This window comes from Papio anubis, chromosome 1, assembly GCF_008728515.1.
Source record: "Papio anubis isolate 15944 chromosome 1, Panubis1.0, whole genome shotgun sequence".
NCBI lineage: Eukaryota > Metazoa > Chordata > Mammalia > Primates > Cercopithecidae > Papio > Papio anubis.
The window spans coordinates 184,891,429-184,916,862 of NC_044976.1; the positions used below are offsets into that span (position 1 = coordinate 184,891,429).

Here is a 25,434-nt window from a genome sequence, read left to right on the forward strand (position 1 = left end):
ATATTTTTGTGCAACCTATGTTAGTATTTTCTGAATATTTTTATTTAAATTGACTCGCTTTTTCAATTTAAACTTATTTTGGCCTTATCTGAGAGAAATATGTCAATAAAATCAGGGGTTTGATGTTATAGTTGATTATTTCAATACAGATTAGGCAGATAGTATTTTATACAAATAAATGATAACATAAAAATGTCCCACCCCTTTAACAGCAATTGGCACACCCATACCAGGAGCACATAGATGGGCTATGTCCTGTGCCTTGGGGGTCCCGGGCTAGCTGAACTTGTAAGTTGCCTTCAGCTCCCACATTCTAGGAATGTGAAAATGAAGGACATATGGGACACTAGCAATCCCTGGTTGACACAGAAAGAAATGCATGAAGAAACTTTCTTCCATTCCCTGCAGCAACTCTGCTTTTCTTTTTTCCATTTATGAATATGAGATGATGGTCTATGGGCAACATGCTGGGCTTGGCGGGCTTGTATACAGGTTGGGTTGAATGGAAGAAGATCCATCCTGGGAGGGAGCTATCACATCCCATTGTGAATCTTTGGCTGGTCCTTTGGAGGGAGGCTGGTGACTCTGAGCCCTTCACATGGCCCAGTGGGGGCTCTCTGCAGGTGCCTTTGATCTGTGAATTGTTGGTTCAGAGCCATTGCCTTCGGCCTGCTCTGCTCCTCTGTGTCTGTGTCTCCAGCGAGTCTCTCTAGACATACTGTTAGGCTCTGCTAGCATGAAGTGTTCTAGGAGCCTCCTGGTTTGCTTTAGGATGGAGTGGCTCCTCCACATTAGGGAGCAGGCCACAGGAAGAGCCTTCAGCCTCCAGCTTTGGGGGATTTGGGAAGGGGAAATCTCCCAGAATTGCCTCTGGAGGCCTTTGAATACTCCCGGAAGGAGACATTTATCCTCCTCCCTAAAATGACTCAGGTAAAGCCGGAGGCAGAGTGATTCCTGGCAGGTCCAGCCCAGCCAGTCTTCATATAATATAATTCTTTCTTATGGAAGTATTGTTTTAGTTGCCCCATGTGCCCTATTCCCAGGATAACAGTTATGCCTTAGGGGGAAAAATATTTGCTTTAGAAGGAAACTTTCTGGCAGGATGGTGGACTCTGCCTTGCTGAGTAACCATACTGGGACCTGCAGGCCATGTCTCAGATTCCCTTTTTGGGCTGGCCTTGCTGGTTCTCAGGAGAGTCCCTGGATCAGGGGAAGACAAAGACGAGTCAGTCCCATGTTGCCATTAGGAGTGAGAGGCTCCTCTGAGGTACTGGAGATTCAGCGCCTTTTCCTCTTTCTTGCTTTCCTCTTCTACATCCTGAGCCCCTCTGGCGGCCGCCCTTTGAGAGTTCCTTTGCCTCTTTGATCAGGCTTGATTCTGATGTTCGTTTTCACCTGATCTCATCTAATGAAAAAAGTTAAGAGTGGGAAGTGGGCCATGTAGCTGTTCCTGTGTGATACTGTAAGTGCGTTCAAAGGCCTGTATTTTGCATCCAGAAATTTTCATCAGCATCTGTGTTAGATGCTGCCTTACCTAGCTAATCATTCCAGGTCACTAGGGTTGAAAAGAAAGAACACTCCAAAGGAAAATGACAGTTACTTCACTTGAAGATCTTCTGAACAAGTAGTGCATTTTCATTATTTAGGAACAGATGGATCTCAGTCTTCCCATTCATTCTTATTACCCAGGTTTCCACTTTCTGTACCTGCAGACTCATTGTCCTTATGCCCACCATGGCCATGGGATCCTCTTCTTGTGCCGTCCTTTTCACCATACTCTGCTTATTTTATTTTGTAAACATCTCTAGACTCCCTCTCTTCTTTCCCTCTCTACTACCACTATAAGTGCAGGCCCCCCTCACCTCTCATTGGACTGATACAGTGGTTTCCTCCCTCTTCACTCGTGTCTTCTGACTTGTTTCCCTAAAACAATTCCCTTCAACCACCATCAGGCTGAATCTAATAAAATGCAACTTGAACTATGTCCCCTTCCTGGTGGAAAACCTTGAGTAGGTCCCTCCACTCAGAAAGCTAACTTCCAGGGTGTTAAACTTTTCATGCCTGCCCCTCATCTCCTCCACTCCTTGCCTTCCTCTCTGTGAGCTACCCTGACCATCAGTCATATTTCGTGAACCTCCCTTGCTATTTAATACTTCTGTGATTTCACTTATGCTGGCCTTTTGGCTAAGAATGTCTATCCTCTCCTCTGAGTGAGGTCACCTCTTTCTACTCTTCTTAAAATTCAGTTTTGCCCCATGACTCCCTCTAGGAAAGTGTTTCTGACCCCCTTTTCTCTCCGGGCTGGGTGAAGTAGTTTTGTGCAATCCCTGGTGCATATTTCTGCATCATCCTTACCTGTGCATAAGCCTACCTCCCCTGAGTGTAAGCTCCTTGGTGGGAGGGATTATGCTTCTCTCAGTCCTAACCAAGAGCCTGGCCTTTTCCTGAGAGGCTGAAAGGGACTTTGGGAATGAACAGACAACCTTGCAAGGAAGGCTGAGCAAGTCTGGTAATATGGAGAGCCGAGGCTCAAAGAGGTTAGATGGCTGAATGGCTGGTCAGTGGCACTGTTGGGATGGGGAGCAGGTGATCAGTCAGTGTATTTTCCCCTCTGTCCAGGAAGATCTTCAGCAAAATGTTCTCTCAGGCCTCCTCTCTGGTCCTGTGCTCCGTTTTCTCCACTGAACCCTCACATCTCTTCCTCCCTTCACATATTCATAGAACAGGAACCTTAGGGGAAGGCTGTCACACACATGAGAAGTGGCTAGATCATGAGGCCATCTCACTCTCCCTCTGCGTGTGTGTGCGTGTATACGTATAATTTTTTAAGTTGATACTGAGCAAAATTACTATAAAAGGTTGTCAGAGTGGGAACTTTAGTTTTGAGTGTCACGAGACATGGTATAAGGGGTGGGATGAGACCACATGGTGTTCTGCAATGAAGAGGGCCCCTCCCAGAGCCCGAATATCCAGGAAGTCCCTGACTCAGCCTTCTGGGCAAAACCAACAGCTCCTGGTTTTCCTGTTCTCAGTGGCTGCTTTCACACTTCTACTACAGTGTCACGATGGCTGGTCTGTCTGCATCATTTGTAAGATGTGCCAAGTGCATTTGATACTAATAATAGGTAAAGTGCTGAAAATTGTGACTGGTTTTCTTTTCTCCATTAGAGTGGAGTCAGAGTTACAAATGACCTATAATAAGGTCATTCTCACTCAACTTACATTGTGTTATACTTTGCTGACTGAGAGAGATAAAAAATTGGAGTTATAGCCGGTGCCAGGGGAACATTGAGCCTTCAGTGTGCCAATGGGGTCTACCCGGTTTGTAGCCTGTATCTCTCATGGTATGGTGGCAGAAACAACTATGGAGAAGTGTTGGTCCTGACAGTGTTTGGTTTTCCTGTTAAGCCAAATTTAATTTCCCCAATTATAGAATGAAGTTAAGAAGAACTTCTCCATCCTACCTGTAGTCACTCTGCAGAAACAGAAATATAAATGCAAAATTAACACTTTCATTTTTAAGGGAAGGGACTTTTATTTTTGCACCATTCACTTTATAAAGTATGTAGTGCAGCTACATATATGTAGCTATAATTAGATTCTAAATAGACATTTTTAATGTGATTACAAGTTTTGACTTCTCTGGTGTTGATACTCTATTCCTGCAGACCTCTAAGGAGTGGAGCAAGAACAGTTAGATTAATGTGCAGGTTAGTTTATTTTACTAGAAAAACAATCTGTCACTATAGATGAGCCTTCAGCCGTCTCACAAATGCTGGCTAAAGGCACCAAAAGATAGGAGCTAGAGTGAGGTTGGGTAAAGAGAAGTCTTCACACGCTCTAAAAACACAGCTGTATCCTCTGGGTGATGGATCTGTAGCATGCACCTTACATTTGAGCATCCTCATGGGTAAGGAAACCACCACCTGACTATAGTTGACTTTCTCCTGGGAGGACTCCATGACCAAGGGAGTGCCCCTCAGAGCGATCCAGGAACCAGCAGAAAAGAAGGAAGAGAGATTTTCAGATGGAGGTCTTCAGTCTGAACTGACCAACAGTATGAACGTAATGCTGTTTGTGTTTTGTCAGCCTCAGCAAGTCAGCTGAATGTGCCTCCCTGGAGTTAATCAAGCTATGTAGCATTCACTGAGTGTCAGCCCCGTGCTGGACATTCTGCTAAGGCTGGGGCTGTGGAAGGAATTTAGAACTTGGTCTCTGCCTGCAAGTCCAGTCAGAGCCATGATACAGGGAGCAACAGAATTAGGGATTAAGGATTAATTGATAAATGTCCACATATGCATTAGGAATTGGAATAGAATAATATGTCTGAGGATCAGAGTAATCAAAGTAGGTTTCAGGAAGGAGACGGATGTGTGCTGCAACTTGAAAGCACAGAAAAGGCATAGGTAGGGGAGATACAAAGAAGGACATTTCAGGGAAATGAGAAAGCAAAGGTTTGGAGATAGGCAGAGAAAGGCCTATTACCCCATACCTGCTCTTTCTCCCTTTTCCTCTCCCTCCCGTTTTTCTCTCTTTCTGTCCCTCTCTCCCTTACAACAGAACTGAATGTTAAGAATAGAAAAAATAAATCACAACTATTAAAATGTAGAAAGAAGAAACTCTGTGAACACTATGATCTGAATTAATTTATAATGATGTTGCAGGTTGGCTGGGAATGACCCCATGGGTTCAGGAAAACAGGTATAGAATTAGGCAGTTGGCCCAGCAGATGATGTCTGCCTCATCAGTTGTCTTGGAAGCAAGAACCCCTGACTGCGTTTGTATCACGCGAAAGTCTCTGGCTGACCTATGGATTCCCTGCATGATCGAGCCACTCATCAGCAAATCAAAACCTGACAAACAATAGCAGAGTTGAGCCTTTTGTCACTTTCTCTGGCAGGTGGGGAAGAGCTGGGGCTCAATTTCCAGCTTCCCTTTGCTCCTGCCCATCTTTGGCTGGTGAGCACCAGGCCTGCATGCAAGGTCTTGGTGGGAGTAACCAGCATTTGGCTGTTCTGCTGGGAACAGAGGGGACCATGGTCAGCTAGTGAAGAAATCAGGCCTAAGCAACAGACTCTCTACCTGCACCCCACTCCATCACAATCCCCATCCCCACCTCAAAAAACAAAACAAAACAAACAACAACAACAAATGCCAGTACAAGAGAGGAAGCCTGAAAAAACAGAAAAACAAAGCTGACAGCCTGGGGCTATGGGTGGGTAGGATGCCAGGGAGAGAGGAGGTAGGACAGGGCAATTGGGTGTGTGTGTGTGTGTGTGTGTGTGTGTGTGTGTGTGTTTCATTTCTTAAAATTAATGATGGGAAGGATTTGAAGACTTGTACAATAGCTTTGCCAGCAAAAAATGTAATTAGCTGAAGACAATATGCTGCTGATGTTGGAGCTGGTGGCTTAACGAAGCCCATCCTAATGAGAATGTCAGTACCTCATTCAGAGATTGCCTTCACAAACCAGGCCTCTTCTTCAGATTTTGTGCTTGATTAGTTCCAGAGAAAAACAAATTCAATTTAATAATTTTTTAAAGAGGGAGAAATAAGAGCCACAGTACTCAGTGTGGGGCCCCAAAGAAGACTTTCTGGACTGCCAGGGTTTCTCCTCCTTCCCCTGTTTGATGCCAGACGAAGCTTGCTGGCAAGGAGTGAGGGGCTTGGAAGGGATATTGGCGTATGATGCTCTAATCGTGTTCGTACGTCAGCATCTCCTCCCAGCCCTTAATTTCCTCTTCTGTTCCCTTTGCTACAATTCTTGAGCTCTAATGTGCATCTTACTTGGATGCCAAGATTGAGTCACAGCTGGAACATTACAAGGGATATGACCATGGATACCCATTTTTCTCCCAGGGTTTGGATTAGAATTTGGGGCCTGTGATTAGAATTTTCTGTGGTGGGTCAAATCAGTTACCAGTTGGAGGAAGTTTATGAGCACAAAGCAATGTATACAAGTTTTGTTAACCTCTGTTTTTGACTGGCATTAAATGACTTGCACTGGGAATGGCCGTTGTCATCTTTTGGGTTCTAATGCAAAACATGGCCTGTGGGCTTTCTCCTGTCTTCTCCAAATCTATCGGCTAGCACAGTGTTTTCTGTGTGTGACCTGACTGTAATGAAGTTCCTAGTTTCCCTGAAAGTTAAGTCTGACAGTTCTCCCCAGTCTGTCTTACATGTGTGTTGTTATACTGTGGAAAGTGTTTATTGTTCTTCTTATGTCTCCCATCCCAGAACAGGGCTTACAGAGAACAAAGAGACCTGAGTCTGTGTGCATTAGTGTCAGACCGTTCTCAAGGAAATGGTTGAGCATCTGTACTCTCAGACTCTGAAGATAGTTGATTTCACTTTACATCTACCCAAGGGCAGATATCTCCATAGAATTTTCGCTGCCTGTGTCAAAATGACAACCTGACAAGTGTGATTCTCCTTGGCCATATTGGTTAAATTATTGTTTAAAATGTTGTATTTGGCCAATCCGATGAGCAAGCTTAACTGGAAAAGATTGCAGGCATCAGGCAGTGTAGACAGTACTGAGTGTAGACATTTAGGGATCCTCATTTGCATAACCTCAAGAGTTAGTTGTAGAAGCAAGGAAGTCTGGGGTTTAATTTAAAGAAAATGGGAAGTTGAGTGATTAGAACCCAGACCACAGTGGTGGGCTTCTTTCTATGTGACATGGTCGTAAAACACCATCATTAATGTCAGTGGTTGAGTCTTAGTTTGGCCTCATACTAGTTTGTAAACTTGGGTAAGTTACTTTCTAAAAATGGAAATTGTAATTTTTACTACTTATACTTACTGGTAGGACTAAATAAAATAATGAGTATAATTCATTAGGTGCTATGTCTGGCATGTGGTAAACACAATAAATAGTAGTTGTCATTAGTATTACTTCTTTATTGTACCAGTACTCTAGGAATAAGGCACTGTGTGAATAGACTAACAAAATGAGGCAGGAGTTTGGAGGAAGAACTAAGCACATGTAATGGGATTAACTATAGGAAGCTGAGAAATGCTTAATTCATTTATAGTGGTTTGTGGACTTTGAGATCATCACAAAACTAGCCATCAGCTATGTGATCTTTACCTCTCCCAGTCTAGGGACTGTGCTGCTGGAAATCCCACTGTAAAAGAGAACAGGGGCAGGATCCTTGAATACTTGACTGGATCCTGGCACACCAGATCTCACGGCAATCATGAAAATCAAGTTGTACCTCTCTGTGTGGGACAAGAATATGATCAAGGCCACAATCCATGTGAAAGGCCTTCTACCTACACCCTGACTCGCAGATATCTCTGAATAGTGCAGCCTTTAAGGATCCATCTCAGTGTTAGCTGGAGAGGAAACGGATCTTCAGGGTCTTCCCTGGTTCAGATAGTGATACTGATGAATATGTACCAAATTCAGAGAAATTTTGACATCCTGACCCTCTTTCCCCTCCTATTGCCAACTATGTTATAGGCTGTTTACCTCTGAAGTCACTGGAATCCCTACACATGCCCTGCATAAGGTCTTCCTGCAGTGACTAGTTTTTAATGCTGTTGATTTTCATGTACTCAGCCCCAGCTGCTGCCTATGGAACTATCAGCTCTCTGAGAACCTCTTTTCCCCCGTTAAACTGGCCTGCCTGACTTTGAGGAAACGGGAGGAAGAGGGATTTAATAACTCCTTTATGATCAGAGAAAAATAGGGATAAAGTCTAATGGTCATTAGCATATACTGTGCCCACTGCCTCTTCCCCTACTCGTTCAATAGTTCCCTTAATGTTTGGTCCTAATGGAGTAGATTATTATTATTATTTTATTTCATCAAGATCACCTACTGCATAAAAAACAAAGAAGAAAGGAGGAAAGGAACGTGGCCCAGAATAGGCATTGAGCATTATCCAGCTGGTGATATTTATTTATTGGCTTCATGCTTGGCTTGTGAAGTTTTGAAGGGCTGGTGCCCACAGCCCGTGGAGGGAGCCTGTCTCATGCAGCTCTGCCCATGAGTTGCTGAGACAGCGACCTGGAGTGCTTCTGCTTCCGTGTGGACCCTTTTATCTTCCAGCCTGTCTGTTGTGCATAATACACACATTTGTGCGTGTGCATGCACACTAATATCCACACACACGGGTTATATGTGGGGCCAGCCTCTTAACACATGATACTAATTGGGGTGCCATCCATGATGTCTGACTAGGCAGCGTCATCTCTTAGAAAATTATTGCATCTGCATCCAGAGGGATGAAGGACCTCAGGTCTGCCCAGGTAGCCTGATTCCTTACTGGTCTCCTACACTGCAGAGGTATAGGTCAGTCTTTGGAATTATGGATCTATGGGCTGAAAACCCAGCCCATGACGAGCTGTTTCTCTGTCATCCTGCTTCACCCAGCCCTGCTTGGCCTTAGCACTCTCGTTAAGGCAAACAACAGGTAACTGTAGCTACTAATGATGAGAGAGCTCTAAGCAGCTCACGGAGAAATGCGCTCCTTTGCTTTTCTTTGGGATGACAGAGTCAAGGGTCTGAGGCAAGAAAAAAAAAAAATCTCGAGAACGGAAAAAAGCAGTTCTATAAACAGAATCTGAAAGAGTACAACTTGAAATAGCCCAGGCTGACTCCAGCACACTAGCCTCCAGCCACTGTCCCTGTAGGGCTCCAGGCTCTCATTAGACGAAACTCCTAAAGTCTCATACAGGAATTGAAGACAAACTTTCCAGATTAAAGAAGAAAGACGATCAAACCTAACAGTCTTAAAACTTTTAGAGCTAGGAAAAACAAAATAAAACAAAATTAAATTAAAAAGTAATTACAAGGCTAGAGAGTTGAGTTTCCTCCTAAGAGGAACATAGCCTCTTTAGGTTGGAAGGACTCAAATACCAACCTGCTTAACCTTGAAAGGCTCTTGGTCTTAGCCTTTGCCTCTTGTTTGTGGAAGGTTGCCTCATCCCTATATTTACCCACCAATGGCATTTTAATGAGACAGATTTGGAGGAATATCCTATTTCTTCCCTAAGCTTTGGATACTTGGTCTTAGGGGCATGGGAGAAGGGGATGCTGAAGCATCTTGAGGCAGCAGTCAGCAGTAGTAACTACCCCAGTGAGAAGTTAACCAAGCAGCACGGGCTGGGCCCTGCCAGTGGGGCATGCAAGTCACACCAGGAGCCCCAGAAGACATATTGAGGCCTCTTAATTAACATGGTGGTCCGTGGCAACTGGAAAGCCTTTCCACATGATTAAAGACTTCAGAAAACTCCCAAGGGGAGGTAATGTTCCTAATAATTTATAAATTGAACTTGCTACTTAATATGCTTAAAGTGTTTTCACTTGTCTTTCATCTGCAAAGGAGATGGGCAGGGGATAATGGATTTCTATTCACCAACCAGCATAGAAAAGAGAATCTGCCAGAGAAGCAAGGGCATTTTCTCTTCTAGTTTGGGTGACTCCTTCTGGCAGGAAAGGGATCTTCATGGTCAAGAATGTGTTATCACAGTTTTTATGACATCCACTCATTTCAGAGGCCTTTGTATGCAGTTGGGGAAGAGGGGGTCTGCTTGTGAGGAGATCATTGGCTACATGGGGTTGATGACCTGCTTCTGGTGGGTCAGCTCCATCATCTCCTTGGTCTGTGGTTTGTGACTTTGCTGGGCAGGAAGAATGCACAGGCATTTTGTCTACCCTTAGTTTACCAATGCAGAGCCATTTCCTGTTTGACAGGGATCAGTGTTACAATCAGAAAATTTTCAGATTGGAAGAGTCATGCATTTCTTTCAATCACTGAATTTTATCGATGAAGGCTTGGGTTAGGTTCAAAGGGGTCTGCAGTTTGCACACAATTACACAGCTGCTTTGCCCTATTATTTTACTGGGGTTCTTCATGTTGCTAGTAATTTAAGTCTAGTTTTGCAGTAGGCTCCATAGTATCACAGGATCAGAAGGGATCTTAAGAAGTTATCCATCTGCTTTATCCATTCCTTATTCCTGAAACATTTTGGTTCTAGATTAGGATATGCCTAGAGTTTCCATGTGGGTTTGCACAGTTTTTCTGTTCTTGTTCTGCTTCTTATAAAAGATACGAGTGACATCCAGAAAAAAATATGAGTGATTGTTGCTGTATCCGAGAGAGGGTGTTTACCCCTGACCTTGGGGCATTGGTATTAAGACAAAACAGGAGACATGAGCTACCAAACTCTTGTATATGATTCCTATTTTGTAACCACTATTTAATTCCTCTAGGAATATAATTTGAATTCAGTATGTCCATTGCCTTGAGGAATAATTAATTCTGTCTCAAATTCACTCTTCTGCTTACTCCTAAGGTAAAAGTAAGCTTTGAAATGTGAGCTGATTGATTGGCTGTAGTCTCTTGACAGATGGTAGCTGGAAGCATAATCTCAGCTTTTCCATTTCTCTGCCAAGGGTTCAGAAAGCCCAGGTGACTCTCTAAACTTTGTGACATTTAATAGATCCAGATTCTTTTATTTTAGGATTTATTGATTATGTGACACTGATTTGAGAAGGATTCCGCTGGTCCATGGGGTTGTTACCAGAGTGTTACCTCTAGTCCAAGATATCTTCATCTACCACAGTGTCTTTGGTTTGAAGAAGAGAAGTAATGACTGGCCAGCGCCTGTGATCTGTTTTTGTCTTCCTTTTATGCCTGCGTTTATCTTTAAAAATCAAATTATGTAGATTAATTCCTATAACTAAAATATAAACTACATGAGATCAGGAAGTATACCTGTGTTACTCACTGCACTATCTTCATAACAGTGACCACTGAAAAAAATGCCTTGCTAAAGTAGGCATCAGTAAGTGCTTGTTGAATGATTTAGTAATAAATTGAATAAATGAGTCACCCAACCAGCTAACTTATACAAGATTAGCTTGTAGGCACAGAGAAGATGACCATATTGAAATATATTGAAAGTTGATGATGCTTCTTCCTTTTTTTCCTTTCTTTTTTCTTCCTTCTCTTCCTCTCTCTTTCCTTCCCTTCTTCTCTTCCTTCTTTCCTTCCTCCCTCTTTATTTCTTCTTTCCCCTCTCCCTTGCTTCCTCTGTCCCACAATTATTGACCATCTGCTTTATGCCAGGCACTGTGCTTTACCCTGGAGCTATAAAAGAGAGAGATTAGACATGGCCTCTGCCCCATGGCCCCTGTCCTCTGTAGTCTAGCAGATGAGATAGACAAGAAAATCAAAGGTAAATGTACTTGTGGTTAGAATTATGTGGAGGGTTCTATGGAAAGTGCAGTGAGACTAGAGAATGGTTGGCTGAAGTCGTGTCACTGAATTGACTTTGAAGAATGAATAGGAGTTAGCTGAAGGAGGAAAGTATGACCCAGGACCCAGGATGAATATACGGGTCAGATAATGAGACAGTCTTGTCATTGGTCCAGAGGACTGGGAAAAGCATAAAGGAGAGATCTGCTTAGAATTTTCCATCCTTCGGCAATTACCATCAATGTTATGTAACACATTGTTACATAAAAATCCTAAAATCTACAAATTATCTGACAAACCTCATACTACTCTCTTAAGTAAGTGCTGAAAATGTCAATTTCATAATAAAATAAAAGCTGATTTCATTTGTGTGGTATCTATTACAGCCAGTAGAAATGATTTATTGATTTTTTTAAAAGAAAAATGTATTTTAAAATTCCGCTTTTTTTTTTCAAGGAACTCGTTAATAGATGTGAGTTTCTCATATACCCCAAACATGCTTCTAGTTACCAAATGTTAACAGTTTTGAGAAAAAAATCAATAGAATAATCAGAAAACTCATGCAAAGATGAATAACGAACAAAACAATTCCGTGTTTTGCAGCCAGTGCTTACAGTCAGTGTTTCTTTTTTAATATTCAGAGTTTACAACTTGTAACTTGTTGCCTGAATCCAGATATACTGTAATGTTTTGTCTTTGTTTTTCCAATGGCTATAAAAATTGGAGCTAACACAAATAAATGAAGAATACTTTCTGAACACATCTAGGGTAAAACAGAAACTCAAAGCAAGACATGTGCATGTGAAGAACCCCTGTACACTCTCTGTAAAGCCTTGTGTGATAAGTGCCCATTCTGTTTGTCAGCGTGCTCATGAGCAGACGTTAAGTAGAAGTCTTTTGGGAGCTGAGTATCCAGAGGACAATTGGTGCCCCCAATAAGCTGTGTAAGATGTGTGCATCTTGCCTTTCTCTTTTCGACTTGGCTATTGGGATGCTTCCAGCCACAGTCTTTGGCCTAGGGTTTCCTTTCCATTCCATCTGCCCCCTCTTCATTTCACTAGACTCTTTGAAAGGAAAATCCTGGAGTATCCATGACATTTACTGAAACTGCTTAAAATTCTCTACGAAAGTAGTAAGGTTAAGAATAATGAAATTGGCTGGGCTCAGTGGCTCATACCTGTAATCCCACCACTTTGGGAGGCCGAGGAAAGTGGATTATTTGAGGTCAGGAGTTAGAGACCAGCCTCACCAACATGTTCAAACCCTGTCTCTACTAAAAATACAAAAATTAGCCAGGTGTGGTGGTGTGTGCCTGTAATCCCAGCTACTTGGGAGGTTGAGATGAGAGCATCACTTGAACACGGGAGACAGAGGTTGCAGTGGGCCAAGTTCACACCTCTGCACTCCAACCTGGGTGACAGAGTAAGGCCCTGTCAAGAAAGAAAGAAAGAAAGAGAGAAAGAGAGAAAGAGATAAAGAGAGAAAGAGAGAGAGAGAGAGAGGGAGAGGGAGGGAGGGAGGGAGGAAGGAAGGAAGGAAGGAAGGAAGGAAGGAAGGAAGGAAGGGGAAAAAGAAAGAAAGAAAGAAAGAAGGAAAGAAAGAAAGAAAGAAAGAAAGAAAGAAAGAAAGAAAGAAAGAAAGAAAGAAAGAAAGAAAGAAAGAAAGAAAGAAAGAAAGAAAGAAAGGAAGGAAGGAAGGAAGGAAGAAAGGAAGAAAGGAAGAAAGGAAGAAAGGAAGAAAGGAAGAAAGAAAGAAAGAAAAGAAAGAAAGGAGAGAGAAAGAAAGAAAGAAATTGTCCAAGACCTATGGTTTATTGAAAAATGTGACAGTAACTGAATGTGAGCCAAGTCCTCACTGTAGAAGGACAGTTACCAAAGTGGTAGACCCCTGCCTTTTCCTAGTACAGTGGTGGGCCTATATTTTCTTCCTACTTACTACCTGCTCAAGCAGGTAGAGCATTTCAGAGGAATTTATATGTAGTGATTTTACAAATAATTATTACAAAATATTATTAAATAATATCACATATTAATGTCACATCACATTATGGTATATTATTGTTTATAAAATAGTGCACAATTAGTAAGCCATTGCAAAGCATTTTGACATCTGTCACCAATTTGGGTTACAGAAGCAGAGAACCCATACCACAGCTTGAGTACCTGAGAATCCTTTTTCAAATGCTTGTGCTGAGTTTCACCTATTGACTGAAGCTTATTCCTGGTAACTGATTATTAGAAAGCTGAGGTCATCGAGAGTCACTGACTCTAAGCAGAGGATGTGTTTTTTCACTAAAGCAAAATTAGAGAAGCTAAATATACTGGCTTAGCAAAACAAAAGCTTCTGTTCTAGCTCCCTATAAGTTATGTTTTTAAGAAAAATGAACATAAAATATTCTTAATTTAGTGTCTAGGCTCCACACATGGTAAAGGGAATTTTGGATGAACTTACCAAAATGGCCTGTGAGAAGAGCAGTGAAGGAAGATCTGGGACTACAGCCAGTTCTGCACTGTCTAGTTCTGTAGTTTCTCTGAGCCTTGGTTTTTTCATCAGAAAAGGAAGGGGCTGAACCTAGAGATGGATAGGCAGTGCGTCCCTAAATTGAAAGAAAGTACACATTTCTCATCTAAATTCAGCCCAGTTGAGGGCCTAATGGTATCTTTCAGGCATGTAGTGATATAAATAGTCCTATTTTAACACAGATAACTTAAAACGTGAGTGTTGTCTTTTTACTACCAACTAATCTTGGATTTGGATGCTTCATAGGTGCTTACTAAAGGTCCTTTGTTTATGATAGCTCCTCCTTTGACCCACTGTCAGCTAGATGTGCACTTTGAATATTTGAAATCTGAGTATTTGAATACTCTTTTTCTTCCAGAACTGACAATAGGTCTGGATGTATTCATCCACACTCTCCTACTCTGTCCTCTTATGATCTGTAAGATAGATGCCGGGGTGTAGATGTCTCTCCAGTGAGCCATGCTCATTCTGGGTGACTGCAGGCTAGTGCTTAAGAATATAGGCTCTGAAATAAGAGTTGTGGTCTTTTTCCAGTTCCACTGCTCATTTGCTGTGTGATGTTGGGCAAGTTATTTAACCTCTGTGCCTCATCTTTTTCAAATGTAAAATGGGAAATTGAGTTGAAAGTGAGGAACTTTTTGAACAAGTATCTGGTACATGGTAAAAGCATGATAATGGACAGCTAATCTTGTTTTATTACTGCATAATATAAGGAATGAGCCTATGCCCCAGACCTCATCATAACACTGTTGTGACCATCTGAAAGGAGAATTAGAGAGGAACAGTGGAAGGAGCTCCTAAAAAAAACCTACGTGAGCAAAAAACATGGTGTTTAAGCCATTCCTTAGAGATTGATGCTTACGCTACTCCTACAGCTCTTTAGGGAATAAAATTACCTCTCGTTTTCACTAGCCTAATTCAATGTCTGACAACTTCTCTCAGTTGGGAAGTTATTCCTTCCGTGTGGCTTAATTACCTATTGTTGCAATTTCAATTTGGGGTGAAGGAAAAGTTAGCTCTGACTCTGAGATACAGGTTCTGTTTAAAAAAAACAAAAACTGTTGGTTTGGACACAAACAGTCACTGTCAATGAGTGGCACAGCACTGTGGAGGCGCTGTCTTCTAGGCAGTATTCTGTGGGGTCCCAGGAGCTCTGCGTGTGTGTCTGCAGGGCTGCCAGGATAGATGGGAGTGGAGGTAGCAGTTAGCAAGGACCTAGAATACTTGGCTTTGGACTCCTACCCACAATGGAACCTGAGCATGTTTACTCTTTCTCTGTACTTGCATTACTTGCATAAGAGCTTGCACCAGGAGAAAGGGTTCTGCGAAAAAAAAGAAAGAATTGAAAACCAGGAGGTCAGCATACATCTGTCCCCAACAAGTCACATGATATAGCCTGTCACTTGGCAGCTGACTCTGTTGCCTCGTGTCTCTGCTCCTCTGTGCTGCCTGCTTGAAAGTGGCAGTGTATGTGTGTGTGTGTGTGTGTCTATTCCTTTGCTTACAGTGATGGTGAAAGAGGGAGGATAAATAGGAAGATTTTCAGGGAAAGGAATTTTATAAATCCAAGGCATAATTATTATGAGACTGAAAAAGCCCCTTTAATGTATTTGGGGGCATACTCTTGACCTCGTCTTATGCAGGTGGGCCCTCTGGGAATTAGTAGGGGATTTTTATCTCTAGCTTATTTGATAGGGAGGTATGATTGAAGCCTAAGATTGAGAGAAGAACCATTTGGCACATGCTAGCCTAATTAAATAGGTTTGGAAAGATATTGACCAAAATAAAGGGAGTGAATAGAGATTGTGCACTGGAAGATTTATGCCCACCGAGTGCCGTGCAGCACCAAGCTTAAAGGCTGTCCCTCTAAATGCTGCCCCGGTGACGTCAAGGCCGTGTGTTCAGTCTCACTGAGTCCTGCATCCTCACCTCTGACAGGCAGCAGCGTGGTGTCCTGATTTGTAAGGAATGGCCTTCAAGGTGTTGGCCTTTGAGCACCAGAAGGTAACTCCTCCACCAGCCTGACTTCAGGACTTGCGTCTCAATCCCTTCCCCTGAGCTTTAGTAAGAAGGGGGAACATCACTCAGTACTGTGTGGTTAAGGAAAATCTGTGACCCAAAAAGTCATGTTCAAATGATGAGATTCCTCCCCACACTTGGTGGTAAATTCCTGATGGATGTAAATTTCAATTCAGATTTGTCAATGGTTTTTCCTGCTGGGCCAGTTACTCAGATGGCGACATTTAAGGTTATGCTGAGAGCAGCTTTGATTATGTGAGATATCTTATGCTAGGCACTTTACATAGTTAGCTAACCTAATTCTTACAACCACCCTGGGTAGTTAAGTGGTGTCTTCTCCATTATACAGATGAGGGATCTGAGGTTTAGAATTTATAGGACCCACTGATAATTGGTGGAACCACTGTTAGAATCTATGATTGATCTTTAGACGTGAGACAGGAAGAAACCAGATACCACCCCAAATTGCTAAAAAAATAAAGTCCTGAAACCAGCTTTATGTGTGGCAGATTTGATTTAACAAATAAACCCTTTCCCCTGTTTTTGCAGCTGAAATCACACACACACACACACACACACACACACACACACACACACACTCACAAAGACTTCTTTCTTCAAATTGTTTGCTAAGCCCGAAGGAACTGGATCACTTGAAGTGATGCACTGGTCATCCCCGCTCCATTTTTCTCTCACCCTAAATACCAGTCACAGCAGACTTTCCCTTGACTGCTGAATGATGCTTGCTACAAATGCTTAATACAGTTGAATGAATGAATGCATAAATAAGTGATGAATGGTGGTGGCGGAAGGAGCAATGACTCTTTGTGGGAGGAGCCTGCCCATCTTCCCACATCCATCTGTGGTCCTCTCTTCCTAGGGTGGCATGATCGCTCTGCTGCTGTCCATCTTGTGCCTGGTGATGATCCTGTATACTCGCCGGCGCTGGTGCAAACGCCGCCGGGTCCCCCAGCCCCAGAAGAGTGCCAGTGCCGAGGCAGCCAACGAGATTCACTACATTCCTTCTGTGCTGATTGGCGGGCATGGACGGGAGAGTCTGCGCAACGCCCGCGTGCAGGGCCACAACTCCAGTGGCACCCTGAGCATCCGGGAGACACCAATCCTGGACGGCTATGAGTATGACATCACTGATCTGCGCCACCACCTGCAGAGGGAGTGCATGAACGGAGGGGAGGACTTTGCCAGCCAGGTCACGCGCACCCTCGACTCCCTGCAGGGCTGCAATGAAAAGTCGGGGATGGACCTCACACCAGGTGGGGATGGGAGAAAGGCAAGGGGCTGTTTGGTCCTTCATCCCAAAGAGCCGGGGAGTGGGTAGGAACAGCTGTGTGACAACAGCTGGTTGTCCTACATAGTGTGATGTGGCAGTGCCCTTCCCTAGATAGGCAAGAATAACCTGTTGCCTGAGATGATGAGAGCTGTTTTCTAATCTAGAAAACCAGAAGAACCATGTAAATTGGATCTCTTTTCACTTTCACCAGGCACTGGAAGCAACATACTGTAACGTTCAACAGAGGAGTGAGTTAGAGCCATTTTAGTGTGTAATGAGCAACCCTCTGGGAAATGAGATAGCAAGAAAAATGAACATGTGTATATGATTTCTTGTATATTGTATATTTGCTTAGGCAATTTAACTCTCCATTGAAGTGGAGGGGACAGTGGTATCTGCTTTTTCCTATGACTCCTGAGAATTGGGCCTGGAGTGTTTTAGTTATGTTATCTTGCTCATGCCTCTGTGCTCTCTACAAGGGATGCACTTCTTCAAAGAATATGAAGGATTGCAATCATGGTATCAGACTCTAGATGCATTGTGTATCTATGGAGACACTGGCTGGAAGAACTAATCCAGATGAACAAGATCAGGGTCAAAACTGCAGAGAGAGAAAGACTGCACTCTTCCTTTACAGTAGCCTACCTATTTCTCTTTAAAACTTCTATGAATCAGCAAATCTCCATAGATAAACCCTTAACGGTGATCCTTCAAAGAACTGCCCAATTATCTTTGAGGAAGACATATTTGATGCTGAACATTGCTTACTATATATGAACTTTCAGTGGGGCTTGAAAGAGTGGAAACATGTAGAGGTTTTTATTCTGCTTGTTCTCTACAGGAAATTCTACACGAAAAGCCAATTTCTAATAAGATTTAAAACCTGAGAATTCCTTGAGAATATGGGGGACATATCATCAACATCTCTTCATATTCCTTGTCACACCTGGTGTAGTGCTAAGCGCACAAAGTAGACATACGGTACTCACGGGTTATTATCAACTCAAATGCCTTTAGGAGGCCAACAGATAACACAGATATGTGAAGCAGAAGGAGGTCAGACAATAGGGGATGGTGCAGACTGTGATGAAAGAGAAGGGGCATGTTCTGCCTGAATGCACACAAATTCAAATTCTTTTAAAACTCTGTGCTGACCAAAATAAAGAAATCTACAGTCTGTATTTAGCCAAAGGGTTACAAGTGTTGACCTTATCAATATAGAATTATTATAATACATAATATAATAATAGTTGAATTGGATTTTCAGTTGTAATTCCCTGACTTCACTGCTTCTCCCGTAACTTTGCAGTCCCTCAGAAATCAAAAAGCAGTATTTCAGTTTCTTGCAGCCAGTCTCTCAGTTGGCTGGTGTCTTATTTCAATTCTGTGAGACCTTATCTTCTTGATTTATGCAGATTTCCTTCTTCCTTTCTTTTGGTCTTTTCTCTTGAAGTTTTTGCCTCATCTTTTCCTTATACAGGAAGTGACAATGCCAAGCTGTCACTGATGAACAAGTATAAAGATAACATTATCGCCACTAGCCCTGTGGACTCCAACCACCAGCAAGCCACCCTTCTCTCTCACACCTCTAGCAGCCAGAGAAAGCGGATCAACAACAAAGCGAGAGGTATGCATGTCTGATGCTAGGGTTTGCGGGTGGATTCCTTCATATTGGTAGAGGCAGGGCCATTAATATCTTCTACCCATTCCCTCACGCATGGCTAGAGGGGGTATGCCCCAGCACAGCCTTTCTGGAGGCCAGTTAAAAGCCACTTACCAAAAGAAATGTAAATGTGCAAACCTTTTGACCAAGTAATTTCACCAACAAGAGTCTATTCTTAGGAAATAATTGGACAAGTGTGCAAAGAAGTGTGTAAAAGGCCGTTCATCACAGCATTGTTTAAACAAGCGAAAAATTGGAAATAGCTTAAATGTCCATCAACAGGGAATTGGTTAACTACCTGGCACATCTGTCTACTGTCCAGCACTTACCATGCAGCCATTTGAAATAATACAGATCTATATTTGTTAATATGGAAAGTTGACCACCCATCTATTAAATGGGAAAAAATGAAGTTATAAAGTAGAAGATACAGCATAATGCCATTTTAAAAGAGAGATTAAAAAACCTTTACTTGTTTCTGTGTCAGTAAAAGCCAGAGAGTATACACATGAAATGTTAGCAGAGTTTATCTCTGATTTAAAGGATTTAGAAGGCATTAGAATTGTTCCCTTTACATAGTTTTATGTATTTCCTTTATTCTCTTCTGTCTTTTTTGTATTAAATATATATAATTCTAGAGCCAGAAAAAAAACACAAAGATGTAATTTCCTATACCCCTTAGATAGTCTCATATTAACAGAATCATAACCTGTAATGAGGGAAATTCCCCTTTCTTTCTATTCCACCCACTCTCCCTGGAGGTCCTCTCTGGCAGGTGCCAGAAATGGCCCTAGTCAGAGGGAAGTGGGCTGGGCAGGGTAGAGCTCCAGTGACTGCTGTCCTAATGGTCTACTTCTCCAACAAATCTCCAAAGGGGGTATGAGGAAGCCCCAACCCCCTTGGCTACTTCTCCCGGATTATCAGTCAACTTACGTTAATTTTTGTTGATTTTCCTATTGAACTTGCCCAATGGTTTGGTATTATGAAACCAGAACTGAAAACGTTTTGTTGGCCATGCTACTTTCATTACAGCTGGTTCCGCCTTCTTGAACCCTGAAGGGGATTCTGGCACAGAGGCAGAAAATGACCCCCAGCTGACCTTTTACACGGATCCTTCAAGGAGCAGGAGGCGTAGTAGAGGTAGGAATGATAGAAGTGGCAGAAGGTGGTAAAGGGTCTGGGGGTGAGGGAGGCGCATGAAGGTGAAGAGGTGTTGGGTTGGGTTGTGGGCTCTGTGGAACAAAACCAGTTTCTGCAAGAAGAATTTTTGGACCATGACTGGTGTTCCCTCCTAAGGAAGAAAGAAGAGCCTAGAGTGGAAAATTTCAGAGAATCATCTCTCCCAGATAATGGCACTCTCAAACAAGTTTCCAAGTTGTTTGAAAGGCTATTTCTTGGTCAGATGACTCTCAATTTCTTCTGGAAGACTCAGTAGTCATATTTTGCTGTTTAGACAAATGAATTAAAGTTAATAAAGTGTGTTGTATGTGGAAAGATGGATACCCCTGCTTCCTCTACCACATTGGCCTTGGGATTGAGCTAGGTAAGGATTGGGGCAGTGCAGTTGAGGAATGATCTATGGCCTCAAAATCTGTGTAATTATCTTTGACCTTTAAGCCCCTGCTTGGTAGAATCACAGGACCCTGAGCCTCCAAGTTCCTTCCTTCCCCCTGGCAGGGTTAAGGTGGCTAATCCATTCCCCTCCACGTGGACAGAGCTATCCTTCCATGGAGCCACTGTGTGCCACTTCACTGTCATGATCAGTGGCTTCAACTGTGGCTACTGCGGCCGTAGCTCCCACTGCCTCTGTCTTCACTGGTATCACTGCCACATCAGGGGAGTTTGGGGCACAAGCTCCAGTCAGCTTTACCAGTTATTTGCTGTGTGATACTGGATAAGAAAACAAATTCTCTGAGCTTCAGTTCTCTCACATGTCAAATGAGTCAACAATACCTTGTGCATAGAACATAGAGCTTTATCAGGATTAAATTATATTAAAATGTGCCTTTTTGGAGACTGCTAAAGCACTGTGAAATCCCTATTGTTGCTGTTACAACTCTCCATCATGCAGCCCCATATTTATACAGTGCCCCATCTTGAAGAATTTTAGGCAGAGTCCCTGCAAGATGCAGTAGAGGATATTTGAGTGGCATCTCCTTGTGCTACATTCGATAACATTTTCCTCAACTGATAGTCAACCAGTGTCTCCTGAAAGATATATAGAGTTTTACTCTCTCGTACCTCCACTTGAATTCCCTTCATAACAGGTGTTCTTCCCAGAGATTGGAAGAAGCCTTTTTGATTGTAAATTCCAGTTTCTATAGGCTTAACTGCTATCAGCATAATAAAAGTTCTTTCCATCATTTTTCTCAAGAGATAAATGGGGCCCTGGGTATTCTAATGTTGAATGGCCAGTTTCTCTGAGGCTATAATGTGAATTAGGGTCTCCCAATCTCCCTTGATACTTATTACATATTTATAGACAGTGGATACCCAACCTAGGCCCAGCTAATCCAGGCCTGATCAAAGCAGGGAGTGTCCTGCTTTAGTAAAGTCTTGTTTCAGAAAAACCCATGGTAATGAATTAGAAAGAGTTTCTTGACAGTATGAAACTGTTTCTTTTAAATACCAAGCTCTCCTAATGCATCAACTTTTTACTGCTATTAACTAGACTGTAAGCTTCTTAGGGGTGGGGAATGCCTAATTTATTTTTGCAAAGTGCCTAGTGAAGGATTTTTCCTATAACAGATGCTTGTAAGTGTTTGTTGAATTGGATTGGATATATCCATCAGACCAACAAAAACATTTTATAACCCTCCGGCTGTGGGTCAGATTTGTGATAGGTGGTAGAAACATGAAAATATGGCACAGTGATAAGGCTTAATTTAATAATATAAATAAAGTGAAGAGAGTACTCAGAAGAGATGACAGTTAATCCTACCTGGCAGCAATAGGAGGCGAAAAAGGAGAAAGTAATTAGAACCCGGACACACACACACACACTGTACCAGGTTTCTCAAAAGAGAGAAGTCTAGGATAAGGGCATTTTAGTAAAGGAAAATAGCACATAAAAAGCCTTGAAGGGACAAAAGAACATGGTGTTTTAAAGGAAGTAAAAGTCATTCAATATGGCAGCTGTCATCAAGTTATAAATACATACACACACGAGATGGTAAGGATGAGGCTGGAAAATGGCTAACAAAGGACCATGCACATGCCATGTGACTGAGTTTCTGCTTGCCTCGGTTGGGTGTAAGGAACCATTGGAGGTTCTGAAACCAGGTAGAGATGCTGGATTATGGGTTGATGATGCAGAAAGACCATAGAGACAGGAATATCAGTAGCAAGTCATTTCAGTCACACGAGAGCAGTGGCAATTGCCTGTAAACAGTGATGATTCTATGTGATAAGAGCTATAACAGCAGGGCGCACCGAGGGCTAGAACACCAAGGAATTAGTGAGAATCTGTTCTTGGAGGTTTCAGGGAAGTGTTTACAGGGAGATGTTGTTTGAGCTGAGACTTGAAGAGTAGGTGTATACCAGGCTGACAAGGTGACAAAATGGCCTTCTGTGGAGGAGGAAATAATCTGTGCAGAGTCACTGAGACATAAACTATGATGGTCTTGTCAGGGAGCAGTAAAATGTTTACTAGAATAGAGCTGAGGGTGCAGGTTTGTGGGTTTCTTAGGAAATAATGTTAGAAGACCAGCAAAAGCCAGAAAGTACATGAGCTTGATTCCAAGGGACTTGGACCTGATGAAAGAGCAATGTCCTGGTCTGCTCTGCTCCATGAAGCATCCTTCCAGGGACAGCATGCAGAATAGGTGACAGCAGGGTGACCTTGAGGCAGGGGAACAGATGGATGGCTTTTACTTTGGTTTAGCTATAACATGATATGGGTAGGGAGGGATGAAGAACTGAGGCCAGATAAGTTTTGGACATGAAATTAGAGAAACGCAAATCAAAACTACAATGAGATATCATCTAACCCCGGTTAAAATGGTTTATACCCAAAAGACAGGCAATAACAAACACTGGTGAGGATGTGGAGAAAAGCAAACCCTGTACACTGCTGGTGGGAATGTAAACTGGTACAACCACTATGAAGAACAGTTTGGAAGTCCCTCAGAAGACTAAAAATACAGCTACCATATGATCCAGCAATCCCACTGCTGAGTACATACCCTAAAGAGACAAAGATTTAATGGTGTTGGTAAGGGCAGGGTAGGGGTGTGGCTTATAAGCAAGAGGAAAGAGTTGGATATAATGGAGTTTTTAAATTTGAGAAAACAAATAGGTGGCAGTGCCATTGGCTGGGCAATGGAAGTAGTTGGAGGAGCAGGGTTTGGGAGAAGGTGGCGAGAGGAGGTAGTGAGGTTTTGAGAGAAGGTGGATCTGCATCTGAGGCCTGGGCTGGGCTGGAAACCTGTAAGTGTAGGAAAATAGACTCTATTATGAAAGGATAGTAACATGAACAGAATATTTCCATCTATCAAGGACGGAGGACCCAGAGACTACCTTCTGCCTTCAAGTCTCTCCTTTCCAGCTACTGCCAACACATGCACCCAGAGGAAACTGCTCCCCTAAAGGACAAGTATATCCATAAACCAAAAACTCATACCTGTGTTCCTGAGAACATCAGTTCCAAAGGCACCAGTGGGCCTGAAGACTGAGTAGTGCATTGTTCGTGCAGCCTGAAACCTCACCTGGATCTCCTTTTTTATCTGGCTCCACATGTTAGTAGTTTCCTGGGACTAGGCATGCTCTCCAGCCTCTCCAAGCCTCTATTGCTCCAGGGGAGCTGCCTTATAAGACTGGGGACACTAGTCAATGATACAAGCCACATCAAACCCTGAGCACTGGAGCCTGACACACAATCACCAGTTGATGAGTGTTAACTGCCACAAGGAGCATCACCTCTTACAGATCTATTTGCCTCATCTGTAAAGTGGGTGGCTCCCATACAGACTCATAGGCTTATTGTTGGAAAGCAAATATTAAAAATAAAATAAGATATGTAAAACACTCAGCACAACGTCTGCCTTAATGGAAGCCTTTTATTACTATCAATAATAAATATTAACACAGAAGAGAAAAAAATTCCAAAAGACCCACACATTTTGTTGTCTTGCTTTCTTACTTTCCCACATTTGTTCTGCTTCCATAAGCATAAGGCTCCCCTGCTTAACAGCATTTCGTCTTCTCCCCAACAGGAAAAAAAAAAAGCCAAGAAACAAAAAATTAAAAAAATATAACAGTGGTACATAAAAAAATAAAAAACAAAACCCCCTTCCCTCCCTATCCCTATTTCCACCTCCCTGGGAGTGTTTCTTAATCCTCAGCAATGATTATTTCCTCCAGTGATTCCAGGACTGTGGAGAGCATCCTGGTGTGACAACGTTGTCTGCTCCTACAGAGCAGACGTTCCTCGTTTTCCTCATTCCAGGTCTCACAGAGTAAGAGTCACTTGGTAGAACTCTTGCCCACAGAGTAAGCACAAGCTCTTCCAGCTCAGGAAGTTCCTCCTGAAGCAGCAGTGTGCACCATGGGGGTGGAGCTGCTCTGTGCAGAGTGCCCTCTGTGAAGAGCGATGGGAGGTACAGTGTGGGATTAAAGCATCCCTCCTACCCTTGGCAAATGCCTGGAGCTCAGTAAGGCAACTAGGGGAAGAGAATGCCCCCTCTATGACTTCTCCTGTGAACTTGGCCCAGGAAGACTGAAAAATGGTCAACAGACTATTATTGACCTTGAGGGCCACCAGTTGGCCAAGTCCCCTCTGACTCCAACTGATGGCATGGTGTCTGTGAGGAAGAAGGTCACTGAGGTCATGCAGCCAGAGACAGTTCCCTCCATGGGCTAGTTTTGCCAGCTGTCTCCCCTGTTTGCCAGGATGGGTGGCAAAAAGCCCAAGTTGGATTCTCAATGCCAAACTTTTTACCACCGTGTATCTTGCTTTTGTCTCACTTCCAGTGGGTTCTCCCCGAAGTCCTGTGAATAAGACCACCTTGACCCTGATCAGCATCACCAGCTGTGTGATTGGCCTCGTGTGCTCCTCTCATGTCAACTGCCCTCTCGTTGTCAAGATCACCCTGCATGTCCCTGAGCACCTGATTGCTGATGGTGAGCCCATTCTTCTGAGGATGCGACCTTGCCCCCCAAAAAGGAAAGTTTTCCAGTTGGGCAAAGGCTAGAGAAGACGAGAGTCACTGTTACCTATTACTCTATCGGGGGAAAACCAAACTGAAATAAGTAAGGATTAGGATACAATTGTATTGCCCATAGATGAACTTAGAAAGCAAGTTAAAAAAATAAACTAAAGTGATCACCTCTTCTTCTCTATGCCCTCTCCCATTTTTGTTTGTTTTTAATATGTCTCTGTCTTTGAGAGAAATGCACAGCCCACTGGCTAGAGGTAGGAAGGCCCCAAGACTCCCTTAGCCTTTGAGAAGGAAAAAGCTAAGTGGAGTAGTAGAGATGTTTAAGAATTAGCCATGCTTTAGTTTGGTATGCCTGGGTGAGAAATTCCTAATTGCAGTAACTTCCTGTAAGCCTAGAACTCAGAAGTAATAATTTGCTTTCATCCAGGGGGACCCCAATATAATGAGGGAGTAATATAGGTTCTGAGAGTCCCTGAATCATTTAAGCCCAGAGCACCTAATTGACTTGTTAATGTCTGTTCTCTGACTTGCTGTAAGGCTGCAAAGAGGTGGAGACTTCACGCAGTGTTA

At 42.9% G+C, this 25,434-nt stretch overlaps 1 protein-coding gene across 4 annotated transcripts in view; it reads left to right on the forward strand.

The window, feature by feature from the left end:
* The window catches only part of ASTN1 (astrotactin 1), a 374,655-nt gene that overhangs the window by 115,837 nt on the left and 233,384 nt on the right, over positions 1–25,434 (forward strand). For all 4 annotated transcript variants that reach the window (XM_017952723.3, XM_017952711.2, XM_017952715.2 and 1 more), the window contains exons 3-6: positions 16,633–17,026; positions 18,524–18,670; positions 19,739–19,846; positions 24,677–24,826. In XM_017952723.3, the coding sequence (XP_017808212.2) occupies positions 16,633–17,026; positions 18,524–18,670; positions 19,739–19,846; positions 24,677–24,826 (799 nt within the window). The remainder of the gene's footprint in view (positions 1–16,632; positions 17,027–18,523; positions 18,671–19,738; positions 19,847–24,676; positions 24,827–25,434) is intronic.